The sequence below is a fragment of the Mustela lutreola genome, chromosome 9, assembly GCF_030435805.1.
Source record: "Mustela lutreola isolate mMusLut2 chromosome 9, mMusLut2.pri, whole genome shotgun sequence".
NCBI classification, from domain to species: Eukaryota; Metazoa; Chordata; class Mammalia; order Carnivora; family Mustelidae; genus Mustela; species Mustela lutreola.
In genome coordinates, this window is record NC_081298.1 from 13139046 (window position 1) to 13159631 (window position 20586).

At 48.3% G+C, this 20586-nt stretch overlaps 1 protein-coding gene and 1 long non-coding RNA gene across 19 annotated transcripts in view; one reads left to right on the top strand and one right to left on the bottom strand.

The window, feature by feature from the left end:
• The window catches only part of ZMYND8 (zinc finger MYND-type containing 8), a 139848-nt gene that overhangs the window by 8432 nt on the left and 110830 nt on the right, over positions 1–20586 (top strand). For 8 of the 18 annotated variants that reach the window (XM_059132928.1, XM_059132947.1, XM_059132929.1 and 5 more), the window contains one exon: positions 16724–16794. In XM_059132928.1, coding sequence (XP_058988911.1) covers positions 16724–16794 — 71 coding nt within the window. Of the gene's footprint in view, positions 1–6882; positions 6922–7617; positions 7852–8340; positions 8500–8762; positions 9090–12733; positions 12886–15668; positions 15855–16723; positions 16795–20586 lie in introns of those variants that run through there. The other 10 variants (XM_059132945.1, XM_059132948.1, XM_059132933.1 and 7 more) reach the window with 9 other exon arrangements.
• On the bottom strand, positions 1091–7575 carry LOC131807515 (uncharacterized). The gene is made up of 3 exons (XR_009344519.1): positions 6439–7575; positions 5926–6011; positions 1091–4110 (listed from the first exon to the last, which is right to left on the bottom strand). It is a non-coding gene; the product is annotated as an uncharacterized LOC131807515 (long non-coding RNA).

Below are 20586 nucleotides of genomic sequence, written 5' to 3' on the forward strand. Positions count from 1 at the left end.
ATATTTTGAGTCCGAGTAGTAGAAGGATTGCAGATGGAATGGTGACCTTGTCCCTGACTTTACCTCCACGCTCAACTCCTCTGCACCTCATTTCATGGCACCACACGTGGTCTTTTTTTGTGTCTCAGAAATAAGCAAGTTACCAAGCTCAGGCTTGCCTCAGGGCCTTTGTACCTGCTATTCCCACCACCAAGAAAGTTCTTACCGCCTTTAGCTCAAATGTCACACCCTCACTAGAGCCCTTCTTACCTGTGTAAAGCAGACGCCCCCCACTTCCAATCCAGTCATTTCTCTCTACCCTCACCCTGTTTTGTTTTTCTTCATAGCATCTATCTCAACTGGCTCTTTTGTCTCTTTCTCATGTACTCATTTAATTGCGCTTAACCTCTCCTCTGTTCAACCTACAGCTCCTTGAAAGCAGGAGCAAAGGACGTAAGTCTGGTGCTTCCAGGTAGAGGAAGTGCTCCCCACCTCTTTGTAGACTGCCTTGATCAGCAGCGAGAAAATGCGGGTCCAGGAGTTAGACACGAGATTTAGGGTTCAGGGAAGAGGTCAGACCCGGATACTAGATTTGGAATCTGTTGTGGCAGTAGACAAAATGGTTTCAAGGAAAGCAAAATCATCCAACATTTCTTGAGCAGGTACTCCATGCCTGTGTTAAATCATACCCACACTGTCTGATGCAGGGACGAGAATCCCATTTCACAGACTTGGAAACTGAGGCACAAAAAAAAGCAAAATAACTTGCTAAAGTTCCTTAGGGAGGAAGCTTGGACCCCTACCCCTGCCCCATCCCCAACAGGCTGGCTCTAGAGGCCACACAGACAGTCGGATGGCCTAGAGAGAGCAGATTCCGAAGGAAGAGAAGCTTCAGCATTTGGAGGTTCAGTCGCTGAGCAGGGCAGTGTTTTGGAACCTCTGACGTTTTCGACATCAGATGTTTGTTAGCATGAGATCGATGAAAAGTGAACCTGAGACTAACCAGCCTGTTGACGTTGGTTCTTGGAAGTGAATGAGGACTTTTTTTTCTTTTAAAAGATATTACTGTTCAAAAGAATTTATTTTAACCAGCTGCGTACAAATATGAAATGAACACATTTTATGTGTTTTATGTAACTCATTATTAATGAGGGCACGTGTATGACCGTCCAGCTAATTCAAAGATGGAGTCAAAGCCGTCCTCATACAGGAAATGCTGACATGAACTTATGATGAATAGATGCAAAAATTAGCAAGACCCCCCAATATCCACAAGCCAATAATCAATTGCATTCCAGGGGCTAAATTTGCATGTCTGTGGATGGGAGCCTTTGCATTAGTATTAGCCTTCTGTCGGTGTCAGAGCTGTAAAAAGCCCAGAAACAATGAAAGGTGCAGGTGACCCAATGGGGATGCCTGGATGGGCCCCCCACTAATCTTTCTTTGGCAGGTCATAGTCTTCCAGAATTTTCCTAATATTAAGTTTACTGATTTATTTATTTATAAAGTTAAGGGTTTTTGTTTTTTGTTTTTAAGTTTTATTTATTTATTTGACAGATAGAGATCACAAGTAGGCAGAGAGGCAGGCAGAGAGAGGAGGAAGCAGGCTCCCTGCTGAGCAGCAAGCCAGATGCGGGGGCTCGCTCCCAGGACCCTGGGATCGTGACCTGAGTTGAAGATGGATGCTTAGCCACTGAGCCACCCAGGCGCCCCTTTTTAAGATTTTTAAAAAGATTTAATTTATTTAAGATTTTATTTATTTATTTGACACAGATTGAGAGAGAGAGAGCGAGCGCGTGCGCACACGCACAAGCAGGGGGAGCTACAGAGGGAAAAGCAGGTTCCAGGTGGAGCAGGGAGCCCATGTGGGGCTCGATCTCAGGACCTCGGGATCACACCTGAACTGAAGGCCAAGGCTTAACCGACTGAGCCATCCAGGCACCTGAGATGTTTTCTTAATGGGAGGGGACTATTAATAGTTCCTCAGCTTCCTCATCAAGGAAATGGGTTGATGAATATATGGTGACTATATGGGGCCCATCTTGCAGGTTTGGGAGGATAAGTGCTTGGAATAGCACTGGACATAAAGCTTGGAGCGTGCCAGCCAGTGGGATTTATCCTTACCCTCCTTTGGAAATTTTGATGTTGAGAAAAGGAAGAAAAATGACTTGGAAGCCTCCAGAAATTTCCTTTTTAAGAGTCATCAGAGGGATGTGGTAAAAGCAAGTGCATGAGTGCTCACTGTGTCTTGTGTGACAACTCGTGCTTGACCACCTTCCACCTTGATGCAGTGGATTTCCGGGTGGGTATTATTATTGTTCCCATTGTACAGATGAGGAAATCAAGGCACAGAGAATTCTGTACCTCAAGCCAGGCGGGGCAGCTGGCTAGTGCGGCAGCAAGATTCACACCCAGACATCAGAGAGTCTGATGCCAGCAGCGACGCACTCAGTCACTGCACGGTTCTGCTTCTTGATGTGGAAAGAGAAAAGGTTAACATGGAAGAAGATGGCTCTGAGGCAGGGGGGAGGCATCTGGGAAGGCGCGGGGAGGGGAAGACAGTGATGGCAGAGGAGAAGGCAGGAAGGCGGATACGTGTAGGCCCAGGAGGAAACAGGGCTTGTCTTTTATTAGGTGGCTTGGGGAGCAGGGGAGATGGTCTGGGGGAGGGGAAGTTGGAGAGCAACGGGGAAGGGCTGCAGGAGGGAGGGAATGGTTAGGCGGTGGGAAGAACAGATGGAGGAGGCTCAGGGTGGCGCGAGGAGAGGGAGCAGAGTGAGCCCTGGGAGTGGAGAAGAACGCAGTGGAGTCAGCGATCAGGAGCAGGGCACTGATCTGGTGGGCCATTTTTACCACTTGGGTGGGATCTACTGATGGGTTTTGAGCAGAGAAGGGATGAGGTCTGACTTCTTAGCAAAGGATTGCTTGCAGCCTGTGCATGTGTGTAAATACTCCAGTTTCTTCCCAGTCTAACTCCCCTGCCCTGTTCAGGTAGGAGACCAGGAGCGGGTGCTCAGGTGGGAGACCCGAGTGCTTCTGTCCAGGTGGGAGGTGGCGTTTAATTGAGCTCTGCCACTTGTAGGGCGCAAAGGTGAAGAATTTCACACCAGGCTCTCCCTTCCTAAAGCTTTCCGTTTACAGCAGGCTTTCTTATTAGCCTTGGCGTTAGGGATACTCAGGGCTGGCTAGTTCTCTGTTGTAGCGGGTGGTGGGGGGGAGCTGTCCTGTGTTTGGTAGAGTGTTTAGGACCCTCCAGATCCTAGTAGCAGCCCCCTTCCTCCAGATGGGACAGCCTAAAATGTCTCCTGACATTGCCACTGGTCTAGTGGGACAAAGAAACAAACAGGAAATAAACACGTGCTCCCCTTTCCATAACGGTGATTGCTGGGGACAAAAAGAGCAGGTCAGGGGAGGTCCTGAATCTTCGTCCTTCTGATTGTCCTTTTCTTCCTGCATCTCTTAAGTCTCTCCGCACCCACACCGCGGCCATCTGCCTGATGGTCATGTACCCCGCACCCCTCCCCTCCCCTCCCCCTTCCCTTTCCGCCTCCCTCCATTTTTTGGATCCGACCAACCAGCCCCTCCTAGGAAGAAGTTTAAAAAAAAAAAAAAAAAAAAAAAAAAAAGCCTTCTGGAGGGCACCTCTTCTCCAAGGTAGGGACAAGTCCTAATTACGTCTTTGTGGCTGTAACAGGACTCGGTCAGTTCCATGCTCTGAAGGTGAGCCCTTCTGTCACCGTGCCTGAAGCCGGCCTCGGTTCCAATTGGCCAAAAAATAACAAAACAAAACAAGATATTTAAAACACTTCCCTGCCTCAGTCTCGCCCGGTTCACATAACGGACGGGCGGCCTTTCGCTAGCTCGAGGCAGATAACTCGGAGTGTGCTTATTTTGCTAGTCCGGGAGCGGGCTATCTTCGGGATGCAGCTTGCCGACGCGGTTCCTCCCGCTGCTCGGCTGGCTGCAGGCCAGCGGGAGCGGAGAGCCGTTTCAGCGAGGCCTCCTCGGCAGTAAGTTGCCTGGGGAAGGGAGCCGGGTCAGCCCTTCCTCTCCTTTGAGGCCAGCTTTATCACTGAGACACTCCGTCTGGCTTCCGTAAGCCTGATTCTGTCTCCTGATTCTCTCCATCCCCTGGGAATATTAAGAGAGACATGTTTTTAATCTTTTTATTAGTTCATTGCTTATTAATTTCCCTACCTCAGCACTGTGGACATTTTGGACAGCATTATTCCTTGTCGTGGGGTGTCTGTGTTTAGCAATGTTCCCTGCTCTCAATCCACCAGATGCCAGTAGCACCTCTCCCCCCCCAAGTATGACAGCCCCCAAGTTTCCAGACATTGCCACATATCCCCTGGGGTGGGGGGCGGCTAACCCACCCCTAACTGAGAACCACTGATTTCCAGGAATATAAAAAACCTCATTTTAGAGATAGCAGAGTGCTTAACATCTTGCTGGAGGCTTCTACGGAGAGAGGAGCTTTCTCTGGGCCCTAAATGAGTCTGAGCTGAAGGTCTCCTAGCTCCATCCTTCAGTACTTAAAACTTATTCTCAAAGGAGTCCATTTCCTCAAAGAAGACGCAGATCCTGCTGTTCTTGGGTAGATTTTAGCCTTGTTTCTGCTCTGCTTGGCTCGGCTTCTCTTCTGTCCTTTCCCTTAGAGGAAGGTGAAGGTACCGAGTTTAGAGCTGTGGAGTCCTAACTGGGTTGGAAATCTGGTCTTGGGCACCTGCCAGCTGTGTGACCTTGTGCTTCTCAAGTCACCTCTCTGGGCTGGGTTGCAAATCTCCAACAATGCTCCGTACCTCACGGAGTCATCAGGGCAAAGCGATGATTTTTGCACTCTACTGGACCCAGGGCAAGCATGCCGGGGCTGTTGGGGCTACTTTGTGCAAGGGGGTGTTTGAGAAGGGCCACGGAATGATCTCTGGATGGAGGCTGGCAACGTTGGTTTATTTCTGGCCTATCAGGCACATTCCATCAAGCACAGGATTGGCCCTTAGTAGGCCTGCCCCAGGCTTCCTTTTCAACCCCTGTCCCTCCCAGGATTCCATCTGCCACCATACCTTTGTCTCTGTCCCCAGCCCAATCGCTGTCTTTCTGATAACCTCAGACTTACCCGAATGCCAATAGCATTCCTCAGACAGAGCAGAGCTGCCAGAGTAGTCGGCTGCTTCCTGCTCTTTGCCCCAGAAAACATTTCAAGTGATCAAGTGATCAGAGGGGGGTGGGGGAAGCGAGCCGGACGCTGCAGCTGCTTATGCAACAAGCTTTAATCCCAGGTTAAAATCCACCACGAGCACCAGTGGCATATTTCATTTCCTCGTTGGGTCGTGAAGCTGGTGGCACACGAGATCTGCCACAGACTCAGAGACATGTCTGTTCCCCCAAAAGCTGCACCCGCAGAGGTAGACAGTGTTCCCTAGGGGATGGTGGGGGAGGGCTGCTGCCCACGCCGCCAGGAGGGACAGCACACAGCACCGTCTGATTAGCTCCGGCCTCCACCTCTTGTCCCTGACTTGGTGTCCCTGTACTCGGTTCCACCCGCAGGAAGAGGGGGCCCCTCCCTTCTAGTGAGGCCCAGGCCTGTTGTCCTGACTGCTGGACCTTTGTCAGGCCTGGTGATGGAGGTGTCCCTCCCTGCATCTGGGCCTCTTCCAGTACACAACAGCAACAAAATCCCCTTCCTTTTCATAAAGCTGGGCCCTGCCCCTGCAGTACGTTCTGTGTGGGTTCCTGGCTTGTATTTGTTTGATAGAAGATTCCCAGCCAGGAAGAATTTATGTGCACGAGGTGGGCATCTGTTGTCCATGTGGGGGGGGGTGGGGGCAGGGAGAGCAGGCGATCAGCGCTACGTTTTCTTTGTGGGAACGAACGGTGTGGGACCAGAAAGCCCATGAGTCCTAATTTTAGGAGGAGAGGGGAGACTTTATTGGGCCATAGTTTTACCTCCTGGCATATGGTTGCGTCACCTCTGGAAGCTTTCTCCAGCCTCTGAAGAATGGTGTTTGTTTAGCTTCTGTTGTTCCAGCTTGCTGTTAAAAAAAAAAAAAAAAATCTTGTTAATTAAGCACCTTGTCTTTGAGGGGGGAAAAAAAAAAGCAAGCAAGCAAGCATGGACATTTTAAGATCCTTCTGCCTTTGCCTTTTCTTTCTCAGGGTATAGACCAACTACAAAGGCAGCTTTCGGGAGGAAACAGGCAAAGACCTCCTAATACTATTGAAATGGGTGGAATTATAAGTAGCTCCGAAAACCTAGTTAATATTTTACTGGGGAGCAGTGCCAGAGATGGGGGTGGGGGGGCTGCCAAGAGTAGGTCTGTGTGTGAAGTCGCTATTCCATCTGCCTTAGGGGACGAAAAGAAGCCGTTCTCTGTGGAAATAAATTTAAGCAAGAATCCTTATAAAGCTCATGGGATTTGTCTGCCCACCGAGGGCCCAGTTCCCCAAGAACATACATACAGGGATGATTGTAGCAGGAAGGGCTAAGCTGTGGGTGTAGGCCTGGCTAATAATGGGGGTTCTTGTTCCCTCGCTGGGCTTGACATCTTTCTTTCTCCCTCTGGATTTAAATGGCTTCTCAGACCGAGAGGCACTGCCTGTGCCCTGGATTCAGAAGGTACACGCCTCCTTGGGAAGCAAAGGCGAGAGACAGCGGCTCGCTCGCTCTCTCTCTTTCTGCATCTGCCGGGAGAGCTGCAGCTGGTATTTTTCCACAGGCCTTTTTTGCGATCTCAGGGCCTAGTTTTTCCCAGCCAGGCCCAGAGTCCGAGAGAGGGTTAATAGGCAGGAAGCTGAAGGCATTGCAGACTAATACGGAAGTCAGATTTTTGTTTAACTGACAGGTTTAGCAGGCCTCCGTGGTGGGGGAGGGGGCCGGGAGGGGAGGGAAGTTGGTAGATCTAGGCATGTGGCCTGCTAGGAGCGCATTGGGCTTTTCTTAGGGTAAGGACGGAGAGGGGGGCCCCCATTGGCATCCTGGCAGGGAGGCAGGAACCCATTTTGGTTTTCCTTGGAGTCCTGGGTGAGGGGGGGAGTGGTGAGAAGTTAGATTCTCCGCGGGCAAATGGCTCTCTGGCCTGCTTTTCCAGGAGGCGCTCTGACAATGACTATGCAAACTTGACCACTCTGCTCCCCCCCTTCTCCCCAGCAGCCCGAGTCCTCTGCTCTGAGAAGCCAGGGCTGCCCTGCAGCGATTTCCGGGACTCGGCGGTCCTGTCTGTGTTCCCTCAGCTCCCCAGAGGCCTGCCTCAAACCCCTTTTTCTTAACCCCCGCTGGCTGTTTTCCTGGGGCTCCCCACTCCTCCGCTTCCCTCTACCGTCCCCTGCCCCTCCCCCCCTTCCGGGGTGGGGGGGAGAACCACTCTGCTGGATTGTTCTAGAAAAGGGCCAGGCTTCCTCCCAGCCAAGAGCCGCTTCTGTGGGGGCAGGTGAGGGTGAGCCCTTTCAGCTCACCCCAAAAACTCCCTTCCCAGTGGCATCCGGGCCTCAGGCTTTGCTGGAGCAGGTCAGGCTGGCTGCACTGGTTTGCCCGTGCCGGGAAATCGAGCCAGGGTGTGGGAGAAGTGCGTCTGGGGGCCCCTTTCCCAAGTTTTTCTTGCAGCAAAAGGCCTAGCTTAGCCTGTCTTTTTCTATGCACAGGATGGCTCTTGCTCACCAGAGCCTCACAAAGATAATCGCTCAGGAAGTGTTTCAGCCAATCCCGGGCGGCCTTACACTCCGATTTGCCGGGGCAGCCAATCGGGGATGAGCTTTTATTAGGCGGCCAGATCATCAAGCCGAAGTGCCAAACCCTTTTTCTGTGAGAACTAGGAGCCTGTCCTCCATGTTTTATAAGTATTGACATTACACAGTGTTAACAATGCATCCACAGAGGTAAGCTCGACTTTTTAACCATCTTTTCTCCCCCTCCCTCTGAGACATCCGAATTGTGGGCGAGCAGTGTGATTTCTCTGTGGCTGGCCGTGCCACACTCACCCCCACAGCACTTAGGTTAACTTGGAACTGTTTAGAGAGAATTTTTTTTGCTTTCTTGGGTCACATGGCTAAGGAGCCATTAGCCATAGCTTGATTTTGCAAACTAGCAAAGGCCTGGCACACCTTTTCTTCACCAGGACATGGTGTTTCTGGAATAGTTTGAAGCTAGATCCTGGAATGCCAAAAAAGAAGCTTTTTTTTTTTTTTTTTTCCTTTTTCTTTTTCTTCCTCTTCTCTCTCTTTCTTTCTCTGTCTCTCTCTCTCTGTTCTCTCTCTCTCTCTCTCAGCAGTTCTCCCCCACCCCCCCCCTTGCACTATTGTCTTCTCCTGTGTCACATGCCTGCTGGGGGAAGAAAATGGAAGGTAAGCAAGCAGGCTCCTCTCCAAGGAGAGCTCATGGCAGACAGCAAAGCAGGCAAGTTTACCTCTCCAAAGAGGTTCTGGGAAGGCTGGAGTAAGTTCTGACAAGAGAGGACGTGTGTTTTAAAAAGAACCAAGCCCTCAGCAGAGCAGTGCTAAGGAGAGAGCCTGGCTCCTGGGGCCTAGGTGGGTGATGGTGTGTCTTCATGGTCTGTTCTCTCCCTGTAGGGCTGCTGCACTTCCAACTACATTGTTCAGCCTTTTTTCCTGACTTCTGTTGATACAGAGTGTTCTTCTGCAAGCCAGCCTACAGCCAGCAAATGTTTCTGAAAGTGTTTTCTAGGCTCTGGAGGAAGTTTTTGGAGTAGGGAATGGGGGTGGGGGGGGGCTGTGTGTAGAGGGGGAGGGAGCTTGGACAACATCCTGCAACAAATCTGTGAGGATTCTTTTTTGAATTCCTCAGCTTTCTACTCTTGCATGATTTTCAATGAACTAATGCATCTTTTCTCCTGGTTTTCATTTTCTTTTCCCTCTTTTACATTGTATCCTCCTCTGCCCTCCTGGGTGATGGAGCGCAGAGGAAATAAAATCCTATCTGTGGCTCATGACGGCATTCCATATTCAGTTGTTGGGTTGTGGTGTTGTGTGTGTGTGTGTTTAATAATCCCATGTAACTGTTTAAAAAAAATTTCCTTTTTGATCAAGTCCCAAATCTGCCAGCCTGTTCTCTCTTCTTAACTGTGGAAAAATGAGACGGTTGCTTGAACATTTGTTGGGTAAGTAAAGCAATCCATTTCCTCTGTGACCATGTATAAAGAGTTTGGCGGACACTTGGGGTCTGTTTGTAACAGAGGGTCTTGGCTACAGCAATTGGTGGTGTGGTGTGTGTGTGGGGGGCTTTCATTAGCAGGAACCAAATAAGGGCTTTTTAATAGTGTCTTGATTTTAGGTGACTGTTTGAATCCACTGTTTTTCCTGATAACCTGCTGCTAGGATTGAAGATCACACTTCCTGTTTACCCTCAGACAGGGGAGAAATGTTCAGTTCATTGTGACTTGACTGGAGACCTTTAATTGGGATTGTGTGGATGTTAGCTAGAACTCTGGGTAGGTGATCTGCTTGTGAAATGTAACGACAGTGCTTGTTCTTAGTGTCACAGAGCCTGAAACATGGGTGAGGGCAGAACCTGGTAGTGGTGCTGGTGTGTGGGGGCAGGGATGTCAGCACTCCCTTTTAGGGTACTTGTAGTGTAAAATCCCACCCACCACCAAACTTGGTTTGCTTTGGGACTCCTTGCACAACAGATTTGGCCTCTTCCCAAGCCTGACCCACACATCTGTATGCACGCTTGCCTTATGATTTATTTCTCACTTTTTACACTTCCCCTGATCTCTTAATGCTGTAGCTAGAACTTAAGAGTGGGGAAAAAAAAGTAGACGCTTGTTTAGTGTTAGGTTCGGAATTTGCCCAGAAGTTCACTACATAAATTTCCAGCCTGGAGATCAATCTAGCATGACTGTAAATGCTGGAAATACATTGAATTGTTGTTTTATGCCAACTTTATGGAGTCAGTAATCTGTTTTCCTTTAAGTTAGTGTCCAGGCACCCACCTTTTAGCATCAGTAGGAAAAAGGCTCATTTAATAACGAGAAATGTACCAGTTCTGAGTTAAGAGAAGTCCGTGCCAGGCCAGCTTTTCGAGTTAAGAAGTGCAGGCAGTTAATGATGTTGTGTACTTAGAACTGAACAGTGCTACTACCCCACACAAGTCAGTCCAGACACTTAGCTATTTTCTTTGTTCTTATCTCCTGGCTGTAAATGGAAATTACATATTGAGGTTCTTGTGGCCTCCCTAGAAGCAGTATCTAATCACAAGATTCCTGGTTTGGTGCCTTCAACGTTTGCATAATGGCGTGTTTGTTGGGCTGGAAGGAAACCTAAGGGCAAGGCATTTGTCCTTTAAAAACTTGCATTAAAATGGCTCCCACAGGTTTGCAAAGCCAAGGTCTGTTTTCATATGTGCAGTCCCAGCAAGTTCCCAGCCCTGGACCAAGCTGGCCGCTTTCCTCTGGTACTGTGGCCACCACCAAGCATGAGTCTGTAAAAAGTTAATTGCTTCCAAAGTAGCTTATTTCCCAGTTTCACTAAGTGGGGTGGGGGGGGATGTTTGCATTGCAGCAGGACTAGGTAGGGACAGCAGTGCTGGCTTACAGAGCAGCCCAATGGGGCTCCTCTCTCCAGCCTTTGAACCAATAGACTTGGAGGAAAGGTTACAGATTGACAATTGGAGTGGCCAGACTGAGAAGGGGCCTTCTGGAAGTTTCTACCATCTTTGTTCCTTTTAGGAGAAGCCTCTCTGCCAAGCTGAAGAGTTTCCTACATTCCAGTCCCGGGGCATTCCCTCCCCACCGCCCACTGCCTGCCCCCCACCACCCCCTTTTCCTTTTTTACATCAAGGTAGATTGATCTTCTGCCCCAGTTATAAATTTCAGAGGGAGGCACGGAACTTGGGCTGTTTCCCGTTTTACTTCTACCTCCTCAGTCCCTAAAGAGGATGCCTCACAGCTGCAAGGAACAGACAGACAACACTGGAGCTTTTGATTCTTCTCTCTCTCTCTCTCTCTCTTTTTTTTTCCTTCAAGACCCTCCAGGATGGATTCACTTTTCTGCTTTGGGAAATTAAGTGGCATTCACGTGGGGGAGGGGGAGTAACTGCTTTTATTAGCTCCAGAAAATGGTCAGTGTTCTGTCTGTAACTAGGAATTAATTATATATAATCACTCAGTAAACTTTCTACAGAGTTTTTCTAATTGCTGCGCATGAACATAGTTCGCCTGTTGGAGCTGCGTCCAGTTACTTTTATAATTAACAGCTCAAAGATTTGAGTCAGAAAGAAAGAAACAATGGGGCATCTCGGATTATAAATTAAGGATGCAAACAATGGCTTTTTCTCTTTCTTTCTTTTCTTTTCTTTTTTTCTGTCCTGTAACCCCTTTTCTCTTAAACAAAACATTCCCGCTTTTCTTTCCCTGGGAGAACTGTCGGGGGAAGAACTTCTTCAGGTCTTAAATAGGAGAAGGGGGGAAAATGAGTCACGTTTTAAAAAGCGGGGATGACAGTGACCCAGAAAACCCTGGAGGCAAAGGTAGGTTTTTTAAAAAAGTCCAACCACTTCCAATGTGTGATCTCTTTGTTTCTTTTGCCTTCTTTCTCCTTCTCTCTCCTGTGGCAGAGGCAACAAACATTTGTCAGCCGCGAGGCCCCAGATCTGGCTTTGCCTCTGGTTGACCCTGGAAAGAAAGGTACATGCCAAAGGGGCCTGGCCACCCCACAGCAGAGTAAGTCTTAGGAAGGGAGTCCGTTTAGAAGTCCTTTCTCCTTGATCTTAAATGCAAAACAAGTGAGGATTCACCCTTGGCTCCAGGTTGCTAAGGCTCTGCTGCCCTTCCCCCCACTCCCCACTCTCCTTACAGATAAACAAGCAGGCGGGAGCCATGTCAGCAGTGCGGCTGGCTTTGCTGTCAGCCTGTCCCTCCTCATCAAGATTACCTACCTACCGGCCGGCGAGGAGCCAACCTCCCGTCCCTGCCCCGGCACAGCCTTGGGCACCATGCCCTCCTTTCTCCCCTGGAGCTAAAAAGCAGTCACCTTGAAACTCCCCACTCAGCGCCAGAGTGGTGAGGCCAATTCTCAGACCTGTATCAGTAAATTACATTATCCACTGCGAGGCTGCTAGTTCGGCCTCTGAAAGCGGGTTTTGCAAAACCCATTGTTAATTTTCAGGGCTCTGTTGGGGGTGGACAAAAATCTGATTTGTGAGTATCCCGTGCATTGGCTCAGCGAGTGTTTGACTGTTTTTTTTTCCTCCTCTGCAGACGCAGATTGTCTTTCCTTGAGGTTAACTGTCTTAGGACTGGCTGGGTGTTTGGTGGCCGTTTTCAGGCTTATAAACAGCCTTTTTCTTTTACCTTGGCCTCAGAACAGGGGTGCAGCCCTCTAGCTTGGTTTCTCAGATGGCTGCTGTCCCTGCCACACTTTGCTTTCACCTAGCTCCTTGTTGGTAGGGATGCAGAGCTGGTTTCTAATGTATCAAGAGGGGGGCATGGGCTTCCTCCCCCTCCCCAGCTTGCTCCCTTTAACATTTTTGCATTTGTGGAGACACCTGTTTTGCCTGCCTTTGAAGCCACAGGGCTGCAGAATTCCTAACCTCCCACCCACCTAATTTGAGGGCAAGGGGGCCCCCATCTTCAGAGCCTCAGGATCTAAAAGGAAAGGGTTTTCCTCAGGAACCTGTGACTTCACAAACTCCCCCTGTCATTGCAGATTTTTTTTTTCTTTTTTTTTAAGCTTCTAAACGTTGGGTTGTTGGTGTCCTTTGGTTGAGCTTTTCCTAGTTCTGATATTTAGGAAGGTGGCTTTGAAACTGGCAGGGCTGCTTCCACAAGAGAGCCGCAGCTATTGAACAACCTGCTACCATTTTAGCTTCGATACAGGAATGAGGCAGTGTTGCCAGACGCCATTTTAAGAATCCTGCATAAATAGCTTAGCTCCCGATGACTCTGCCTGTTTTAGGTGAGTGTTACATAAAGCTGCTCTGCTAACCATTCCCTTCCCCCCACCCCCCCAATTTTAAAAAAAAAAAATTAATTGCAGATTTAGGGAAGCATGGTTTTCTTATTTTGATGTTCACTCTTTTGTGATCTAGCAGAGGAAGATGTTGTGTCTTGGGGATTAAATATTTCTTACAGCCTGGACCAGTTTGGTATTTTGAATGAAAGTAAAAAGCTACAGGAAAAGTCCTTGCGAATGATGCATGATTCTTGGAATTGCTGTGCGATGAGAGCTTCCTCTGTAGAACCAGAGTCTTGTGCATGCTGGTTATATATTCTAGCTGGGTTGGATATTCTTGGTTAAAAGTCAAATAGTAGGGGCACTTGGGGAAAGGAAATGTCTGGGCATTGTGTATCCAGGCTTTTTTTTTTTTTTTTTTTTCCTTCTTTTTTCTCTCCTGTCAAAACTAGATGGTTTTTTCTTTCTTTCTCTCTCTCTTCTGGAAAAGTGTTGAGGGGATGGCATTCCTGGGACTTGCGGATCAGCCCTGAGTCCTCAGAATTAATAATCAGAGGGCTTAAAACATCTTGGAGGTGATGCACTTCTTCTGCAACTTTTAATTGCTCTTTTTCAATGCGTGCAGGTTAAGAAGCAAGCCTGGGTTTTCTTACTCAGGCACTGGGGGACACATCTTTTATTCTTTCTGGGACCGGATGGGCAAGTCTTGGTTGTATTTGCAGACGCTGTTATTTCTTCTTTAATTGCCTGAAACGTATCAGTTTGTGAAATCCAGAGGCAAGTGACTTAGGGCAAATGTGAGTGCGAGAGGGGTGGCAGTGGGAACAGACCCTGTATACAACTAGTTGATGGTGTATTTTACTATTGGGGTGAAAGGCTGTTTTTCGGTTTGCAGCTAATTTTACCCTTTTCTTTAGTGGGCCCCCAGCTCCCCAGTGGACCTTAAAAAAAAAAAAAAAGTAAGGTCAGTTTGAAACAAGGGCTTGTTGTTCCATTGTTTTTGATTTAAAATAATTGTAGTTGCTGGAAGCTAGCAGATAGGAAAGATGCTGTGTATTTTCTAAGACTTTAATGTGTTAATGACAAGAGTTCAAAGTCTTTTCTCCAGGTGCAGCTGCCTTTTCTTTTTAACAATTATTGTTATTTGACTTTTTTTTTCTTCCCTCCAAACGACTGAACAGTTTTTAACCTAAATTGACCATGATCTGTGGGTCATTCAGATAGGTACAGATCTTTTCTCACTACCACTTTTGATGTAATAGTCATAATTTTTTTCCCTTAATAACATACCAGTCCTTAACATTAAACCAGAAAAAAAAAAAAAAAAAAACAACAAACAACAACCACCAGAAAAAACCTGAGATCAGTGGTGTAGAAAAAAGGAAGTCCCTTTAGATGTGGCTATTCAGTATGACTCATTTTGCATTCTGGTCTTTGCTCTTGTAAGTGAAGTTTTTTTCCCTTTTAACGCAGAGACACTGCAATTTCCTTTAGTCAAATGCAAGTTATTGTGTGTGTGTGCGCGCGTGCATGTGTGTGCATGGGTTCCCTTTGAAAGGATGGCTTGCTGATTTGCGAGAAAAGATGGTTTTCTGAAATTGTGCTCGAAATCCTTGGCTGAAGCTGGTGGTGCTGTTGCTAAAGTTAGGTGATTATGGGGCCCACTTGTAATACTTGGAAAGATAAAACCGCTTTACTTTTCTCCCCTCTTTTCTGCAGCAGCAAATAGCCACCACCCAACTAGTTTGCATTTGGCTTCTCAGCAGCATCCCTGCCTGAAGGACTCCCTCTCCTCCTGGGCTCCCACAAGCCAGATAATTGTTCTTGGGAATGCAGTCCTCCATGATCAATACAGTACACCTTCGAATGTTTTCATCACTGCAGAAATCCTTCAATTGGGTTTTAAGGGCTCTGTTCTGCCTAACTGTTTTATCACTGTACCTTTGGATAGGATCCCAGATGAGCATTTTTCTCTGTCCCTCAGAATAAGGGATCGGTTGTAGGAACTTTAGGATTTCACATATTTCAGAGAGGGAAGGAGAATTCTAATGGCTAGAAAGATCAAGGTTGCTATTTGTTCTTTTCAAGTTGACCATCTCCCCATCGCTGAGGGCTGCTTGATAGATGTGTATATTTTTTTATGAAAATGTATTTCCAGTCACCCCAGGCAAGAAACCATCAGCAAGTACTCATCTGGGCGGCGTGTGTGTTGCTGGCAGTGTGTGTTTCTGAGTTGAGAATGTCTCTGAAGTTGGAGTAAAAGTATTCGTGCTAAAATCACCTTCTACAAATCACCTCGTAATAGTGCATGTTAGCGAAGTGTTTAAATTTAAGAGTCTGCTTCTGATGGAAACCATTTGTGACAAAATGCCGGTTGTTTCTTTGGCGATTGGTGTCCCAGCTTTCTCCACAGACACAGTGTAAATGAAATTGTTAATAGGATTCCGTATCAGAGCGCTTAATGTGTTAATATTCCAATTTCAAACTCCCTTTCTTCTCTCTGCTGGGACTAGTTAAGTTTGAGGTGTGGAAGTTCTAATTTTATTCTGAGCTGTATTTCTTCCTTCCTTTCTGGTTCCCATCACGAGTCCTCTTGCCCTAGGTATGAGACATGGCTCTCTCCTAAAGCCATCTCCATCTGACCCTGAGGTTCCGGGCCTTTTTGGACTCATCTTTTGTCTTGTCACAGTCTCAGACCACGGACCACAGAAGGGACATTCTAATCCTTCCTCTCTCGCTCAGCCCTCCCTCCAGTCCTGGCTCTGAGTCTTCCAAATGGAAAATTCCGGCCGTATCAATTGGTGATGCACCCATTTTCTTCATGGTGAATCACAGGCTGATGGAGTTGCCGCTACGAGTACTTTGCTCACATTCTTATCACTGCCATGTCAGCCTGAAGGCTTGGAAGGTTCCAGCACCTCAAAACATTTTGCACCTGTAAATAAGCAGAACTCTACTGGCTTGCCTGGAAGGTGTGTGTGTGGGGGTGGGGGAACACAGGTGAAAGGGGTCTGTACTCTTACTCAAGGGGAGTTCCAGCTGAGAGAGTGAGAGAAGATTCTGGTGGACCTTCCCAGCCTAGGGGCCTGCTTCCTGCTACCCATCCCCCCCAACCCCCATCTCTCAGCCTGTCTTTTAAATAATCCTTCCTCATTCCACTTTTGTGGTGGGGGATAATTAGTCACAGCTCAAGAGTGCTGAATGCTTTCTCTAAGCCATGCGTGCAACAGAGAGGAAACCTCTAGAGGATGGGGGGTATGGACACCCCAAGCCTAATTCCTGGAATAAGTGGTTTGAATGTTCTGAGACCAGGCCTTTTGCTTCTAACCTGGGCATATTCTCCTACTTTGCAGTTTAACCTATATATATATGTATTTCCTGTTCTGCCTCGTTGGGAGATTGTAAGAATTAGCCAGGAGGTCTTGGAAGTGCTCTCTGCCTTGCAGAATTCAGAGATCAGAACTTGGGGTACTCTGCGAACCACCTCCAACCTGAACCTGGTGTTAACAAGGGGTAACTTGTTTACTTGCCGGCTGGGTTCTCATTGGCCCACAGGGGCAGATTGTAATTGTGTGTCTAAAAATGTGCTTTTTTTGCATCCCCCAACAGCATGACAACTGGAATAGTAATTTGACTTAAAAAAAGAACAACCTAGTGGTTTGAAGAACTCCTTTAGGAGTCTTAGCACATTGTTGAAAATCCAGTGTGGGCCCCCCCACCCAGCCCTGCATAAGGATGGGGGATTGTCTTCAATGTGGGTTTGTTGTTAGAACTTAACAGTGGCCCCCATGGGGCAGGTTCTCAGTCTACCTAAACGTGAACATAATTTGCTCTGTTTCAGCTTGGCCGAAGAGGAAATAAAAACTGAACAGGAGGTGGTAGAGGGCATGGATATCTCTACTCGCTCCAAAGGTGAGTAAAAATCTTGTATTATCTTATTCCTGAGCAGAGGAGGAAATTGGAATTTCTTTTTCTGGTTGTCGTCGTGCAGTGAAGTGTGGCTTCAGCTCCGTGGCTATAACACTCCTCCGATTTTGAGAGGAACCTTTGATGGATGGGCCTAATTTGTGGAGAAATCCCTCTCCTTTTGATTTCCTTTCCCTGTATGTCTGTGTAGGTCTCTGCCTGTTGGGGGTTGGTATGGGGATCGTCCCCTCAGTATATTTTACATGTGTATCATGACCGAGGGGGAGGGTAGCTCGCTGCTTCTCTGCAGGGTGACTTTCAGGAATTCACTACTTAAATAGAGAATGTTCTAGAAGCAACCAGAGTGTCCAGCTGCTGCTGGGTTTCTGATTTTTAATAACAGGCCTCTTTGGAATCATGGAAGTGAAACAAGGTTGGCTTACTTCCTTGGAAAACGGTGGTCTTGGTTAGAGATAAAGAGGAAATGTAGGACTTTCTGGAATGCTGGGGCCAGTGTTTGCATTTAGGACAAAAGTTAGCAAATTAGAGCAAACACGGATGTTTGTTTTAATTTGGAATCTAGACTCCTCAAAATCATCATCATCATCTTTTTTTTTTTTTTTAAGATTTTTATTTATTTGACAGAGATCACAAGCAGTCAGAGAGGCAGGCAGAGAGAGAGGGGGGTAAGCAGAGCTCTATGCTGGGCTCGATCCCAGGACCCTGAGATCATGACCTGAGCGGAAGGCATAGGCTTTAACCCACAGAGACACCCAGGGGCCCCTCCTCAAAATCTTCTAGTTGTGGGATCAGTACTTTTCATCTGGTCTGTGTGAGGTTGTAGGAGGCTTCCCAGAAGGAAGTAGTTATTCAGTTTTTGTCTTCAGGGTGTTTTTAGGAATGAGCTACTGGAGCATTTTCCCCATCTTTGGTTGATGAAAATGCTCATTTCCAAGCTTCATGGTTGTACTAAGGTGAGGATATTCCTTCGACAAGTCACTGAGTGTCTGCTCCGAGCTGAGGGATACGGGGGTGGTAGGGAGGGCTGGGGGGAGGGTTATTAGACTCTGCCAGAAAGATTCTAGATCTTTCTAGAATCCAGCCAGAGAGCATTATAAGAAGTGGCTCCCTAGAGGCATTTAAAACAACAAAGCTTTTTGAGGCTTTTTATAAGATAGCCCTTTCATTTGGCGCAAAGATGAGGGTCGGATAATGAGGGCTGTGAAGTGGAAACTGGCCTCACAGATGGGGGGGCAGCATGGTTTGGGGGTGTGTAGGGGGGTGCCCTAGGTAAGAAGGTCAGGCTGCAGGGGTGGGTGGTCTGTGCCTGGGGAGTGGGGGAGGGTGTGCCTGAGCCATGGTGAGGCAGACTGAGGCGTTGTGGCCGGTGGGCCTAGGTGGGCCTAGTAGAAGAGCTGCTGCCTCTTCATCACAGCCCCTCCCCCCACCCCTGCTGGGCCAGCAGCACCTGTATGATCAGGAGAGCTATGGGGAGGTTTTGAGCAAGGAAAGAACCTTTCCCGAAGAGGGGTTTTGAGACGGTTTCTGATGAGTGAGCATGTCCCATTCCCCTTGTGGTCAGAATGGAATTTGGGACAGAGAGACCAGAGAGGGGGACATGGGGATCTTTGTCCTCCCTGGGCTCCTCACTTGCACACTTTCTGTCTCTGTCCCTTCATGTTCTTACCTTTAAAATGGGGTGTTGGGTCAGATTCTAAGATCCTTCCACCTTGGGCTTCTCTTGTAGAGGTAGCGCTCGCTGACCGTATTTACGAGGGCTGCGTTTGTATCAGGAGCCTTTTCTTGAATTATTTTAGTCCCCTTAGGAGGTGGGAGGTGTTGTTCCCATTTTGCAGGTGAGGACGCTGAGGCTCTGCCTAGCAACCCCATAGTAAATATGGGATGGCATCCAACCCAGAGACGAGCTACCGCCAAGGCGGCGCTTCCTTCCTGGGCACTCGGTTCGTCGATGTGGAGACTTTCCTTTTTCTTTTCTCTCTCTTTTTAAAAATACTTTACTTATTTATTTATTTATCTATTCATCTATTTATTTATTTATTTATTTGCCAGGGAGGGAGGGAGGGAGAGAGAGAGAGCGAGCGTGTGCACGTGTGCACAAGGGTTGGGCAGGGGCAGGGAGCAGCAGCCAGAGGGAGAAGCAGATTCCCTGCTGAGCAAGGAGCCCAGTGTGGGACTCCATCCCAGGACCCTGGGGTCATGACCTGAGCCAAAGGCAGATGCTTACTCTGCTGGGCCATCAGGCATCCCTGTGGAGACTTTTCCAAAAGGGTCAGACTCAGGGACCATCCATTGAGGTGGGAGGCCTGCTTTGCTCAGAGCTCCCACCCTGGGTGGGAGAGCCGCCCTCTCATCTTTCAGAGCCCCCTGGATCCTCCTGGGTCTTTACCAGCTTGTATCTCCCAGTGACCGTGGCACCTGAAGGGACGACCCCCCTAGGTGCCCTTGTTTGATTGTCCTACTCTGCTGGTCTCCCTCCAGCAGCTAGGGTACGCTTAGAAGATGGATCAGATGGGGTGTATCTTGCAAACTCCTTCCGCTGACTTTCCAGTGCCCTTCGGCTCAAGTTGGTGGTCACTGTGGCCTCCCTACCTGGGTCAACCCATTTACCTTCATTCACCCTCTGACCTTCTGTTGGGAGTCTTACCAGGTTCTCTCCCCGAGTGCACTTCAGCTGCCCACCTCCTTCCCCTCTGGTCCCTCTCGGGGGGCTTGTGTGTCCTGTGTCCTTTGCCAGGAACATGCTGCTCTGGACCCTGCTGCCTCTCTTTCTTATCTCTCAGATTCATCATTAAGACTCTCTCTCCTGGAGGCCTCTGTTGGCCACCCAGTATGGAGGAGCCATTTCGTCATTTTCTGTTATATTTTTAAAATAACTTGTAATTTTAGAGCAGTTTTAGGTTTCTGGATAAGTCGGGAAGATGGTGCAGAGTGTTCCCATGTCACCTCTCCCACTCCCCGCACAACTACGCACAGAGATAGCTTTTCCCCGTAACAAACATCGCAACTAGCATGGCGCCTTTGGCACAGTTGATGAGTCTCTGTTGGTATGTCCTTATCAACTACAGTCTGGACGTCGTTTAGATTCCCTTGGGTTTTCTACTGAGGTCGCTTTTCTGTTCTGAAGTCCCACCCAGTAAACCAGGTTACATATAGTTAGGGGTCCCTAAGTCTCCTCTTGGCTGTCAGTTTCTCAGACTTCCCTTGTTTCTGGTGACCTTGATAGTTTTGAGGAGTACCGCTCCGCTATTTTGTGGGATGTCCCTCAGTTGAGGTTTATCTGATGTCTTCCTCATGACTGGACTCCGGGGGACTGGGATTGCGGGTTTTTTGGAGGAAGAGCACCGAGTAAAGTAGCATTTTCATCACATCGCATCATATCAAGGATACATTAAGAAAGAAGGATTTATGCATTTATTTTTAGAGAGGGAGCAAGGCGGGGTGGGAGGGACAGAGGGAAAGAGAGAGAATCTTGAAGCAGATTCTCTACTCATCAGGGCAGGGAGGGGAAGGTGGGGGAGTCCAACTCGGGACTTGATCCCATGACCATGAGGTCATGGCCTGAGCTGAAAGCAGAGACTTAACCTACTGAGCCACCCAGGCGAACCCCGGGTGTGCTTTCTTGCTGGTGCTATCGATCTTGACCACCTGGCTGGCCGGGTCAGGTCACCAGCCTCTTGTGCCGGATTCTTCATAAGGAGGTCACGATACCCACCCACACCTACTGAGTGGGGGTTACACTGTACCTCCTTAGGCCAGAGCTTGTACCCAAATTATTTG